Source organism: Siphateles boraxobius, unplaced genomic scaffold (assembly GCF_051911475.1).
Source record: "Siphateles boraxobius isolate OS27281-9 unplaced genomic scaffold, OSU_SipBor_1 137, whole genome shotgun sequence".
Taxonomy (NCBI): Eukaryota; Metazoa; Chordata; class Actinopteri; order Cypriniformes; family Leuciscidae; genus Siphateles; species Siphateles boraxobius.
The window spans coordinates 439807-455000 of NW_027508741.1; the positions used below are offsets into that span (position 1 = coordinate 439807).

At 37.6% G+C, this 15194-nt stretch overlaps 1 protein-coding gene across 1 annotated transcript in view; it reads left to right on the forward strand.

Moving 5' to 3' along the window:
- Positions 1 to 15194, forward strand: part of znf385d (zinc finger protein 385D) — a 93392-nt gene that overhangs the window by 77646 nt on the left and 552 nt on the right. The window contains exons 5-8 of the mRNA XM_077229961.1: positions 2716 to 2979; positions 6902 to 7083; positions 8300 to 8401; positions 14771 to 15194. The exon at positions 14771 to 15194 is cut by the window's right edge and continues 552 nt beyond it. Of these exons, the coding sequence (XP_077086076.1) occupies positions 2716 to 2979; positions 6902 to 7083; positions 8300 to 8401; positions 14771 to 14968 (746 nt within the window). The 3' untranslated portion in view covers positions 14969 to 15194. The remainder of the gene's footprint in view (positions 1 to 2715; positions 2980 to 6901; positions 7084 to 8299; positions 8402 to 14770) is intronic.

Genomic DNA, 15194 nt, shown 5'->3' on the forward strand with positions numbered 1-15194 from the left:
GTAGGCTGTCAAAGTTTTCCTGTTAACTCAAAGGCGCAGTGTTTTCTTGCAATTGGGTCGGTTCATGTTCCCACCGTAAACGAACCGTACCAGAGTTCATTTGGAACCGTACCGAGACCACCTCTTCAGCTAGGACTCGGTTCGGTTGTTTGGTCCGCACCTGAGTTCGATTGCTGTATTCACACCTGCCCAAAAGGTCCGCACCAAGGGGGTAAACGAACTAGAGTTCGATTCAATCGAGCCAAACAAGGCAGGTGTGAATACACCCTAAAATAACAGTGTTTGCTGAGATTGGTCATTATTTAATTCAGATATTCCATATTGCTACATGCTGTAACAGTTAGTTGTCTTACTGGTTGACATCAGCTGTTATTACTGGTTTGTTTATTTTTATTTTTGTCCAAACGCTCATCCTGTAGAGCTTTGAGAAGAGCTCTTTTGGGTTTGTTTTGTCCCCGGCTCTTACTTACAATCGACCGAAGTGTCCGTGCAGCCGATGCTGCAGATTTAATAGAAACTGGAGTGTAAATGAAGTTCTCGGTCCCGAGCCGTCACAGTCAATGATGCTTCTCTGCTGGGAGAGGAATACATAATTTTGCCAGTCTCGAGACCTCAACAAGCTAATCTCCTTTAGCCAGCTGGTGAGCCTTTCAACATAGATGAAGGACTCTGGGTCCATCTCTTACACAACAAAACTATATGTGCAAGACTAACTGATCTTAGCTTCTGCGTCCCTTCCTCTTTTCTTTTACAGATGAAAAGCATCAGTCCAAAGAGGAGCTCTGGGAAAAATAAGAGACTCTACTTAACGGGTCACCAAAATAGAACGACATAATTCAGTATCGATTGAGTCCCCGGCGTCTGAAATGAAGAGAGCCTCGGTGTTATTACTGTACAAAGAGTCCAGACCCCTCAGATATCGATCTGAGCGCCCTGCCAAAGCCAGAGCTCATCTGGGGAAAATCAGCAGGAGTTTATCTTATTCTGTGCAATTAATTTCCATGTCGACCGCATTAGGTAATATTGGCGCGTGGCGCCATCGATCTCACGGTTTGACACAGTTATTTTCCAGCATAAATGATGGAAGTCTTCAAAATCTAAGCAAATTCAACAGTGGATGGGGAACTCAGGAAGAGAAAGTGCCGTCTGATGCATTAATGTGCTCTTGTATTATTAAGCCATCAATGACATCAGCGTTTGTGTTTGTTTGTGTTTGTGCTGCTTATTCATCCAAAACACAATCCAGTACTCGTCCATCCAGTGGACAATATCATGTGTATATAATTAGAGAAATTTGATTTGTATTTTCTCCCCTCAATAGCTCTCTTAATGTATTTGTTTGTTTGTTTAGCAGATATTTATTTTAGATGAAATACTAAAATGGTCAAAAGGTACTTTATAAATAAAAATTATATTTATATTTGAAACTTGATGAATGCAAATCTAATCATCATAACGATTAATCAATTTATTTGTCTGTAATATAAATGTATATATATTAGGGGTACCTCGATTTTGGTGTCACGGTTCGATATAAGTTCGTTACAATTACATGTCCGTCCTACATGTAAAACTGTACAGGGTCTGTTTTTATTTGTGTACACTCACAATTAAAACAAATCATAGTGCTTTTAAATAAAGAAAACAAACAGGATGCCGCTTTCTTTCTGCCGTCCCAGTTTCCTTTCCGTGAAGTTTGTGAAGCGCGTCTCACAAATGAATGGAAACTCAGCGTATGGGCTACTAGCAAGCTCTTGCTTCTTCTGCTCTTTTTCCCGTTGTTGCGGTTAGCAAACAGTGTTGCATTACCACTTGCGCCCCCTTCTGGATTGGCATGTGGATCGCCTGTGACTGACTGTATTCACCGAACCGTGACGTCTGTACCATGACGTCTCAGGACGAAGACATGTACTGTTACACACTAAAATATAATCAGTCCTAGAACAGGTTCACATTTTGAAACACTTGAGTCCAAAACAAAAGACTCAGTAAAAATGTAAAACTTAAAGTCCCTTAACTTAAATTATTGTAGTCAATAATTTTATCCCTCAAAACTCATCTTTGATCACCAAAATAACATATTTAAACGTTTTTTCCTTAAAACAGCTTGAATGTAACTCGACACCCTTGCCTCATTTAGTATGTGCGGTTCTATGAATATGCAAATGACCCCACCTCCACTCACTCACTCACTCAGAGATCCACTCGTTGACGATCAGACGTTGATCTGATTGGTTACAAGGTAGTTTGTGACGTCAGAAACACCAGCGATTTCAAACCGTGTTTTTGAGACTGTCTTTGGTTCACTGCAGTTTTAAGGAGAAAATACTCAGCAATGCTGTCGACTTATGAATTTACACGTGGATTGTCTTAAAGCATATTAAAAACACCATATAGACATATAAACAGCTTGATTTTCACTACAGGTGGACTTTAAAATAAGATCTGCAACTGTATAAACTGTAAAGCAATTGAAACACTTACTAACATATCTTTTTATACTGGCATATAACACGTAATCACTCTCTCAATCTTTGTTTCCATTTGTTATGTACCCTGATTTTATGCACTGTAATTATAGTTGTTAAATGTATCGATTTATTGCTGTTTGTTTTTGAGAGCTGATCTTGAGTGTTCAGAAAGGCGCCTATAAATAAAATGTATTATTATTATTATTATTATTATTATTAATAGCAGGTGATTTGTACTTTACAGGTGTAAGTCCTGCTCCTGTGTCCCCGTCATCGCCCTCTTCTGCCCGGTTGACCGGCCCCAGTGTCGAGCCTTCAGAGCCGGAGTCTTCCTCAGTGTCAGGAGGAGAGGACGGTCTCTCCATCACACCCAACCCGCCCGAGCCGGAGGAGAACGCCCCCGGGACGAGTCCGGAGACGGAGGAGGAGAAAGCCCTGCGTCTGCTCTACTGTTCTCTCTGCAAGGTGGCCGTCAACTCGGTGTCACAACTCGACGCGCACAACACCGGTGAGGAGCTTCTCAGAGCGACACCAAGAATACAGCAAGATCAGTTCTTGCTCAGACACGGAGAATTTCAAACAGCGTTTTTGCACTTCGAGAAGGGGACTGATATGGCCCGTAACCAATTATAGCTCGTTAGTTTGAATAAAACAAATAATGGGTAAGGACTAGGGTTGCCACCTATGTCTGATAAAAAACCTGGACATATCGAAGACCCGGCCACCGCTTTGCTCACAAGTGAAAATGTCTTTTAGACATTAGACCCAGAAGACAAAATTGGCCTTTGTGCAGTAAGATCAGTGGTGGAGGAAGTACTGAATCTCAGTACTTAAGTAAAAGTACAAATAACCAGTGACAAATTTAAATTAGTAAAAGTAAAAGTACCACAATGACAACCCTACTTAAGTGAAAAGTACCTGATTTTAAATGTACTTTAAGTATTAAAAGTAAAAGTACTTGCATTAAATGCTCAGCTCATCAGCTCATCTGGTTCTATGTCGAACACGTCCGAAATAAACAGTTCTCGGTTCTGTACTGGTGATCGAAAACTGCTGTACCTGTGCGCGCATGCTCAGTATCAGCTGCTCGTACTCATCACTTCTCTCAGCACAACAAGTCTCAGTTCAGTGAACTTTTGGAGTTACTGGGGTAAAATATACTCCGGGATATTGGTTTGTTTCGAGTCCGAGGGACTGTCAGGCATGTCTGAAAGTGAGTAACTTTAGTAACTTGTGGATCAGCGCTGACGCAAGACGCGAACTGTTTCGAACGATTCAGTCCGATTTAGTGTACTGGTTCGACCGTTCACTAAAAAGAACCGGTTCAAATGAACGATTCGTTCACAAACCGGACATCACTAATATCTGTGGCAACCAAACTTAGTGAGACAAACGTGCAACGGACGGACGGTCAGGAAGACGTTTTGGCGGGGGGAAACTGATCAGAAAATGTAACGAAAATGTAACGGAACGTTGTAGAAATGTAGTGGAGTAGAAAGTATAATAATTGATGTAAAATGTAACGAAGTAAAAGTCAAAAGTATCCACTATTGATTCTACTTAAGTAAAGTACAGATACATGAAAAATGTACTTAAGTAATGTAACAAAGTATTTGTACTTCGTTACATTCCACCACTGAGTAAGAGTGTGAATAGTCGTGAATATTTTAAACATCTCAAGTATTCTCACTTATCTTACCTAACTTATAGCTTCCCTGATTGCTTAGATGCTGGTGCTTGTTCTTGCTTTTGCATCCTCTTTGCTAAAGAAATAAGTAGAGGGATGACATAAGATTTGCATTTGCATAGTGGGTCACCTGATGCTGGCTTTAGCCATGTGGAGTAATTGTCACTTTTCATCCAGTCATTATTAAAGTATGTCGAACGTTTCATTTTCTTTTTTACTAGCCTTTTAGTCTTTGTGAACACACAGTCATCTTTGTCCTCCGTCTCGCCACCCATGTTAACGCTAACGAACCATGTTGACGTACAATCTTCTTCACTGCTTCTTTAATTCCCGCCTGTAGTAACTGGCTTGCTGCCAAGACAGACGCGCTAGATGACGTAGCCTACGTCACGTCACACGTCCCAGAGCCAATGATAGCGCATTCGACACACAAGAGACACCGCCCACTCTGTGCACAACGCATAGGCTATTTCAAGTAGAGAGAAAATGGTAAATTGAACATACATATTCACGTAGCCCTTCGAAAACTGGTACGTTCAGTGTCCCGGGAGAGTGGATAAATTTCCCGGGACATGTTATTAAAAAGAAGGACAATCCCGGTAAAACCGGGACAGGTGGCAACCCTACTACGGACCGAACATATAAAAGAGTCACAGACGCCAATATTCAAGACACCAATAATCGCCGCCTTCGTTTACTTCAATAACATAAGAAAAATAGAACCGGAAAACAATACAATTCACAGCGCTGTTTCTCTGGTATTTTCAAAGGCTTATAAAAATGTGTCTTGGCTCGATACACAGTCTAATGGTCTAACTCTAACGAAATCCAAATTTTAAACATATTTTACTGAAGCAATATACACTTCCTATTTGATCCAATGCAGATGAATTAGCAAAGTTATTTCCGAGCAAGACCACTCTGATTGTAAAGCCTAACGTGATTGGTTGTAGCGAGAACGTGCTACGATTGGTCAACTCTATGGGGCCGTTATCTGATTGGCTTAGGTAAAGGGTGAGTGGAGTCCATTTATTTGTGGATTTGTCTGCACGTCGACGCTAGAAGTGTTTCAAAATCCACAAATGCGTGAGCAGATTTACAAACACACAGGAACCGATTCACAAATGCTTGAGGAGATTTACAAACGCACAGGAAACCGATTCACAAATGCGTGAGGAGATTTACAAACGTACAGGAACCGATTCACAAATGCGTGAGGAGATTTACAAATGCACAGGAACCGATTCACAAATGCGTGAGGAGATTTAAAAACGTACAGGAACCGATTCACAAATGCGTGAGCAGATTTACAAACGCACAGGAAACCGTTTTCACAAATGCGTGAGGAGATTTATAAATGCACAGGAACCGATTCACAAATGCGTGAGGAGATTTAAAAACGTACAGGAACCGATTCACAAATGCGTGAGGAGATTTATAAATGCACAGGAACCGATTCACAAATGCGTGAGGAGATTTACAAATGCACAGGAACCGATTCACAAATGCGTGAGGAGATTTACAAATGCACAAATAAATACCAGGCAGAGTTGTGTTTGTGGCATAAAACACATTTGTAAATATATATTTTTATTTGCAAATCTCATTTTATTTATTTGTGAGTTTTATAATTTTTCGTGAAACTCTTTACATTTATTTGTGGATCATAATCTATTTATTTGGAATAATGCAACAATTCTCACTCTGGTAAGTGTGCAATAACTTGGTGTTCTGCTTGTTGTTTTTTGTTCTAATGTTTTATTGGATGTGTCATGAGTGTGTATGTAGCCTACGTGTACGACTTTAGCTGTTATTTGTATTTTACGTGTATTTATTGTTTGTAATGGCAGCTATTACTATGCACTACGCACTTTGGAGTCCATGCAAATTTCCCCTAGGGGACAACAAAGTAAGCCTATATTTTATTCTATTCTATTCTATTCTATTCCTGCGGTGCGAACACTCCAAAATATTTCCGTCAATATTTCTAGGAACTATGAAAAGGTTCCTCTGGTGCGAAAGCCCCTAAAAAACACAAATAACAGTACAGTAAACTGGTAGGGCGGGAAGAAGAGAGAACGCCTGGCTTAAAACATCTTACTGACCCCAAACTTTGAGTCATGGTGTTTACTGATAAGAAAATAAGACACAGCTACCACAACTACCCATTTCTCTCTTTCCGAAACACTTTTTGCTCCAGATAAATGTTCTGATGTGGAGCAGCTTGATTTGATTCATGGTTTGGAACTTTTGAAAGACTTTTTTTCAAATGTTTAAAACTTGTTTAAATGTTTAAAGCATGTTTAAAACTTTTTTAAACATGCTTATGGAGAAAATGAATCATAAAAATACTTCTGAAACCAAAGCCGGCGGTCACAGTGCTGCTTTTTCTTCATTATTTTATCCAGTGGATATATTTCAATCTTTTTCAGTTAAAATTAATAGTTATGTACGGAAATTAATACATGTGCCTATAATAAACTAATTTCAAGTATTTAAGCAAATGCTATTAGTTTAAAAGGTTTTTAAGATCGACGAGAAACATAAATTCAGTCACGTGTCTCTTTTGACTGCTAGTTTAGTATTAATAGATATAAACAATATTTGCCACAAAAACACAACATGGAAATGAGATGCATCATCAGTAAAGACCCCGTCCAGCCCTCATGGTTTTGTGTTCTCTGGCTGGCGGTGTATCATTAACATGATGAATGTTTTGAACCTGCCATGTTTTGTTCCTCAGGCACCAAACACAAAACCATGCTGGAGGCTCGGAGCGGGATCGGCTCCATCAAATCCTTCCCGAGGACTGGGATGAAGAGCAAACTGGTGACTCCCACTAAAGCAGACACGGGCCTGCAGAACAAGACATTTCACTGTGAAACCTGTGACGTGCGCGTCAATTCAGAGACGCAACTAAAACAGGTGATGCTGCGTCCTATCCAGACGTGCGGTATTTACACCGCTGTTCAAACGTTTGGGATCCGCAAGATTTAAGTTTTTGAAAGAAGTCTCTTATGCTCACCGTTTATTTGATTAAAAATACAAAAAAACTGTAATATTGTTAAATATTATTTCAATTTAAAATAACTGTTTTCTAGTTTAATATATTTTGAAATGTAATTTATTCCTGTGATCAAAGCTGAATTTTCAGCATCATTACTTGTCTTCAGTGTCTCATGATCCTTCAGAAATCACTATAATATGATGATTGGATGCTCGAGAAACTTTTATCAATGTTGAAAACTGTTTTATACCTTTTTTTACATTTTAAATGTCTGTACTGTAACTTTTGATCCATTTAATGCATCCTTGCTGAATAAAAGTCTTAATTTATTTACCCCCCCCCAAAAATGTATACTGACCCCAAACTTTTTAAAGTTAGTCTATAATGTTACAAAAGCGTTTTATTTCAACTAAATGCTGTTCTTTTGAACTTTCTATTCATTAAAGAATCCTGAAACTAATGATAATAAATGTTTCTTGAGCAGCAAATCATCATATTAGAATGATTTCTGAAGGATCATGTGACACTGAAGACGAGTAATGATGCTGAAAATTCAGGAATAATATATATATATATATATATATATATATATATATATATTAAAAATAGAAACAGTTATTTTAAATTGTAATAATATTTCACAATATTACAATATAGTTTTTCTATTATTTTTAGTCAAATAAATGGAGCCTTTGTGAGCATAAGAGACTTTTTTTTAAAACATAATTTTTTTACAGATCGCAAACTTTTGAGTGGCATTATATATACATATATATATGTATAATATTTTGGGTTTTTTGAATAATGTATTGGTTGAATTTTTTATTAATAATGTTAAATATGTTATGGTTGTTGGATAAAAATGTATAAAATAAATAATAAATAATAATAATAATAGTTGTCTACTGCTAGTGATTCTCAAAGTCTTGAATCTCATTGGTTGATGCGTTGGTTTGCACAGAATAAAAACGATAGAGACTTTTGTTTTTGTTTCATTCATTCAAAAATCTGCAGTGAAAATGGTGTTTTAATTTGGTCTGAAAAGTTACATAACATTAAGAGTTGTCAGACAATCTGTGAACTGTGTCTGTCAGCTCATCACATCTGTGTCACTTTCTGTGTTTTGATCATCAGCATATCAGCAGCAGACGCCATAAAGACAGAGCTGCGGGCAAACCAGCCAAACCCAAGTTCAGTCCGTACACCAAAACCCAAAGAGGACCCACCAAACAGACCGTAGGTTCATGCTTTCTACATGCAGCTGCAATCTGTTTGTTTGAGCGGCCCAGAGGTGTAAAGACTACCTGAGATCCACTGTAGTCAATCTTTTTATCCCTTAAAACTCATCTTTGATCACCAAAATTACATATTTAAATGTTTTTTCCTTGAAAAAAATGTCTTGATGTCCTATAATATTTTGAATGTAACTCGACACCCTTGCCTCATTAAGTATGCACGGTTCTATGAATATGCAAATGAGCCCCGCCTCCACTCACTCAGCTCAGAGATCCACTCGTTGACGATCACACGTTGATCTGGGCTGCGTTTCCCGATAACGATGGATCTTAGCACGTACGAGCATTTTCTACGAGCGACTTTACGAACGTTTCACGTGCGTTTCACAAAAACGCTCTTAGCACGATCATGCGCAGCTGTGCTTTAAGTGCTACATAGAGTCGCTGTCCGTTTGTCAAGTGCTGAAATGTCACGCTCGTAATTTTAGCACACGCTTGTATTTTGAAATGTATAGCCTAATTGTTTTCATCTGATGTGCATTTTCTACGAGGCCAATAATCCATAAAAGCACAAACCTATGGGTGGAGACACCAGCAAACTGGCTGAACCAAAAAAAACAAAGAAATATTTTCTTTTTTAAAGAGGAGATTAATGTCATTTTAGAGGTGGTGGACCTATACAACATATTTTATTCAGCAGGTTTAAGGGCAGTCATACAAATAAAACAAAAACAAAAAATCTGGGAGATTATTGCTACAAAACCGACTGCAACTAGGGGCATTAAAAGTTCAGGGAAGGAGGTCAAGAAGAAGTGGCAGGACTTTGCCAGCCTTGCTAAAAGGAAAAGGGAACTCCAGAGGACAACATTTAATTAAACAGGTGGTGAGACCAATGATTCCCCCTTCTCACAGCAGAGGAAGAAAAGGCCTTGTCAATACTTGGCACAAGTGCTTAAGATGGCATTTGGTAATGACATCCATGGAGGAGTTAGGGGTAACTCAACCTGAGCCTGGTCAGGTCCTTCATGCTCAGAGGAACCATCAGTTTCATCATCCATCTCCCAGTCCTCCAAACAACCCTCCCAGGCCTCAGCCTCCATCTTCTGCTGTCCAGACTGCAGCCACAACACCTCAGCAGTTTGAGAATGTTGAGAACATGATCATTTGAGAATGTTTGTTGTTGTAGTCAGGATATATGAGAGTGTCCTTAACAGGGAGGAGGATGAAGAGGTGGAGAAGGACAAAGATGGCATGGGACCACATGATGGCCAACCAAGAAACAGGCTACATGGCTGGTTTTCGTGCATGTCAGTCATTGACATATTTTTTTAGTTCATCCTATTTCCCCAGTCTTTGAAGCATATTACACCTTTTATTATTTTTTTGTTCATTCATTTAATTTAGATTAAAATTATAAGATTCAAATATTACTTTTTTGTTGTTGTTTTCTGCCCTTTTTAATCATTTTATTTATAAATTCATTTAAACAAAAAACGAGTAATAAAGCGTACAATAAAGTACAATCAAGACCTTATATTATAATCACAGTGCACTTGAATAAAGTTAAATGTGTAATGTGCCGGTTGTCCTGCAGGAGACCTCATGACTCTGTCTTCGTACGATGCACTTGGGGATTTACGATTACTCCAGAGCACTCGTAGATCTACGATGATTTTCAAGTGCTACTTAAGTTACGATGCTTTTGGGAAACAGACCGTAATATTAAGATCATTCGTACGATCGTTTTTACAATCTTCTTAGGCTTACGATGCTTTTGGGAAATGCAGCCCAGATTGGTTACAAGGTAATTTGTGACGTCAGAAACACCAGCGATTTCAAACCGTGTTTTTGAGACTGTCTTTGGTTCACTGCGGTTTTAAGGAGAAAATACTCAGCAATGCTGTCGACTTATGAATTTACACATGATTTGTCTTAAAGCATATTAAAAACACCATATACACATATAAACAACATTAAAAACTTGATTTTCAGCACAGGGAGACTTTAAGTCAAGTGGAGATGCCTTACTGCGAAAATGACTCCATTACATGTTATAAATCACTAACTCCAATACCACTCGAGTCTTAGAGTATCTGATTTTAACAGTAAGCATTTTACTCTTGCTGAACGTAGGCTCAAAGATGCACATTTTGGCAAACTCTCTCTACTCTCTTTTCCCATCACATATCAGATCAGAAAGGCATTTAAAGAAAATTAATAAAATATTTGAAAAATGGAAATAAAGTGTGTTTAATAATAAAGTGTTTATGGGTTAGGTGTTGGTGTAGGGAGGGCTTTATTGTCCCAATACGGTGGCATCCATTTAATAATCTTAATAAATATAATAATTTACACTCAATGTTATTATTGCACAGCATTTAATGTACAACAACACTGAGGTGCAAATAGTAGTCCAGTCTACTATTTATCGATTACTAGACTATTTACTAGTCTAACCCTGTTTATCGGTATAAATAGCATATAACAACTATTTATTGCAAAAAAAATACTGCTATTTTTACATAGTGCGAATAGAATTGCTATTTTCACTGCTATTTGCAAATGGACATTGCCACAAACTAATGTTAAAATTAAGTTGTCAGAGCCCGCTTGCACAGGGCGTACTGGTTTCTGCCTCATATATAAACACGTTTTACACGGTTAAAAACTACCGGCTAATGCATTTATATTTTCAGAAGGTAGATTTGTGTGAGTTAGGTCAAAACACACAGATATAGTAGCTTCAATGCACTGTAGATGAAAAATTAGGTGCCGTGCAAATTGTAACAATCATTACTCATCACAAATGTATTGGAGTAAACCGTACATATAATTACTCAAAAATGCAGTCAAGTAGAGAGTAAAAGTTGCTAATATCTTTAATATTTGTTAGCATTCCCATTCATCTCAATGGCAATGGCCAGACAATGAAGGCAATTGTGTTTTGTGCTGCTGGTGATGCAAATATTACTTCAGCTTTAATAGTGTCAGTCCAGACTGTTTCTAAATCAGGTTTGCATGATGGATTGATGTCATGTTTAATAAAGACGAAACACATGTATGTTGGTAATGTGGCACATTTCAATTGTACAGTGGGAAATAAGGAAGACTTTTGGATGGTGTGATGGTGGTTAATATTATTTAGTATAATCAATCATTTTTAAATATATATTACAATAATATTACTTAGTATAATAAATCATTTTAAAATATATATTACAATAATAATAAACACAAGTTTGGGGTCAGTAAGATTTTTTTAATGTTTTTGAAATAAGTTTTATTTGATCAAATAAGAACTATTGTGATATAATATTGTGAAATATTATTACAATTTAAAATAACCATTTTCTATTTGAATTAATTTTAAAATGTGAAAAAAGCTGAATTTTCAGCATCATTACTCAAGTCTTCAGTGTCACATGATCCTTCAGAAATCAGTATAATATGCTACATTTGCTGCTCAAGACAACAGTATAATATTTATTCTGAATAAATAAATATTCAGAAACGGTAGTGATTAATATGGTCTTTTCATCACCGGTTTGACTGGAGTACGTCAGCAGAATTAGACATTTCAGAGGCAGAGGAAGTCATTACATTTTGATAAACGATTATCAAAACAGATCTTTCCTTTCGAATAACACATCCTGATGAATTGTACACATCAAGGCCATTTATTAAAGTTATAGTTCACCCAAAAGTGAAAATTTTGTCATTGTTTACTCGCCCTCATGTCGTTCCAAACCCATATGCTGTTATGTTTTTCCAATTTGTTCCATGCAACAGCAGCATCTATTAAGCTCAATGTGAACAAATGATTTTTCAAAGACTTCCAGTCTCGTGCTTACACAGATCTGTCACATGGCGTGTGCATTACTCTACTACTGTTGTGGCGCTTGTGGTCACTGTGATCTGTTGTTTTATTAAAACAGTTTTTGTGTTCCACTGAAAAGAACAACCACATATGAGTTTGGAACAACATGAATCATCGCTTAGATCAGGGGTTTTCAAAACGTTTTTAGTGCTGCACGATTAATCATATCGAAATCGCAATCGCGATGTAAAGCCTATTCGATTATATGACGCAAAATGCTGCGATTTTAGATGAAATAAACAAATCAGGGCTGTTAACACAATTAACGCAGCATCTGCTATTTTTTGTCATCCTTTGGCTAGTGTTACATAATCCCGCTTGTCTTATTCGTGCAAATGCCTTTAAACCATTCATGCGCGACAAATCAAAAGAGAGCGCGCTGCTTGTGAATGTCCTGACTGTGACTCACAGAAAGACGCGCGCCAGTATCATGCGCATGCACAGACCGCGCGCCAGAATACAGTTCTTTTTCGCGCTTTAACGAACAATAACACACACAATTATGCCAAAATTTCGTTTTTTCGAGTATCTTTATAACATAAGAGCAGTCGTATGATGGATGTAAAGAGTTGTGAGAGAATAAGGCGTGTGTGAGATCCGCGTCTCTGTCAGCAGCGGCTGCTCTTAAAGGGCCAGCAGCCAATAAAGCTTTCTGTCAGTAAAGTAAATCAAAGAACAAAGAACTGTTCTTGACTAAAGAACTTTTGTAGCTTTAATAAGGATTAGTCTATATATAATTTATGCAGCATAGACTGTTTGATAACTTTATTCAATTTGGGCACAGGTAAATATTACATTTATAATGGGTTTATGTGAGGATTGTTTGAAGTTCACTTAAATTAAAAGCTGTTATATTTTGTGAAATCTAATAAATGTTTAAAAAAAATGTATAGCTTTCAATTGTAAATGAGAATTATCGCTAATCTGTGTGTGCATTTTTCTTTAGGACCATCTAAGTTGACTCATGAATCCATTTGTTTATTATATCGCGATCGCAATATTGACCTCAATAATCACAATATGACATTTTCCCCAAATCGTGCAGCCCTAAACGTTTTGGAGTCAGGAACCCCTTATAGTGTAGAATATTTTCCAAGGACACCCTTCATAATTATAACCGTGATTAAACCCCAAGTCAATGTAAGTGAGAGTAATGGGCATAAAATTCATTAGTTTCATTGGTGCAAACGGTTCCCATTATAAATCTACTTTTTAATAATAGGCTACAGCTCAATTTTATTAAGCCTATTTACCATATTTTCCAGAAAATTAGTCACACCTGTAAGTCGAACCTGGTCAAATTTGCGTTGTTGAGAGAAAATACACTGAAGAGTTGCATCAGTGTTTAAGTCGCATTTTATTATTAGATTCAGAAATAATGTTAATACTGGTAAATTAAATTAAACATTAACAAACTCTAAACATGTATTTGACTTCCCCTCACTCCAAATCCTTTCAATCTTGATCTTTCTTTCGATATATATTGTATGTCCAGATATTCATCCAAGAAAATATAATAATAAGAATGATTAAAGACTTCTGAGGAAGCCAAATTTTTTCTATATATCCTATTCATTTGTTAACAAACATGTATTCATTACTTCTGCATTAATTTAATACATTATTAGCTAACTGTGTGATTTGTATATGTACATTTCTGAAATACATAACAGTGTTACGTCTGATAACAGATCACTCTAAATCTTAATGCAGACATGCATTTTCTGTAAAGCTGCTTTGAAACGACAGAGACAGAGCGACACGCGTCATAATCTGAAAACCACGCCAACCACGTCTCCATTGACTTTGTGTTGACTGAAGCTTCCTCCTTGTCATTTCTGACTTATAACAAATACTTTTTTTTTATAAAATCTGCCATGTGACAAGGTGTACAGCAAACAAGCTAAAAAAATAATAATAATACGTTTTTATAAGCTGTCGACCCCGAAAAACGAGCGTTTAAAGAGATAAAAGTGGATACAGGCAATAAGATGTGAAGCAACAGTTGGAAGAATGGGTAAATTGTGGGATCCTGATAGTCACTATAAAAATACACTAAATATGCAGTAAACATTTTGAGACTGGTAAGTCAAATATCTAAATATCAGTTTTATATATTATATTTCTGTAAGCTAAGATATCCCTGTCGCGTAAGTTAGTCCTCAGAGTAATATGACACGTTGCGCTCTGTCTCAATTGCCTGTATCCACTTTTGTCTCCTTAAACGCTAGTTTTTTAGCTTGTTTGCTGAACAATCTTGTCACATAGCAGCTTTTAGACATTGTTTTGTTTTTGTTATAAGTCATAAGTGACAAGGAGGCAGCTTCACGCAATACAAAGTCAATGGAGTCGGTTGGATTGATTTCCTCCTGGTGGGCGTGGCCTAAATGCGCTCTGTCTCTATGTGTATTGTGAAAAGCGCTATACAAATAAATGTGAATTGAATTGAATCGGTAGTGTATAATGTCTAATTACAGATTCTCTCTCCAGCAGGTGAAGATGTCAGTCGGTAAAGATCTCTGCCCGCCGCCGAGCGCCAGATTAATGCCGTCTCACCTGGCAACCGTCGCCGCCGCCATAAGCTCCGCCTTTCCATCCCTTAACCCCGCCCTCTTTCAGACTCAGCTGCTCCGCCCTGCTCCTGGGCCAATCAGGACTGCGCACACACCTGTGCTGTTCGCCCCTTATTGACCTTTGAACTCTGACCTCTGGCGGATCTGCTCATTAACCCCTCCCCCATGACCTCACAGTGGGTTAGCCCGGATCTAATGCGCAGTATCGCAATAATTTAAAAACAAAACAAACCAGGTAACTATGCATCGTCATTTACATATGACACACTGACGTTAAGCTATAAATGTACCGGTGACGATTTGATTATTGATGATAATTCATCATCATCATCATCATCATCATC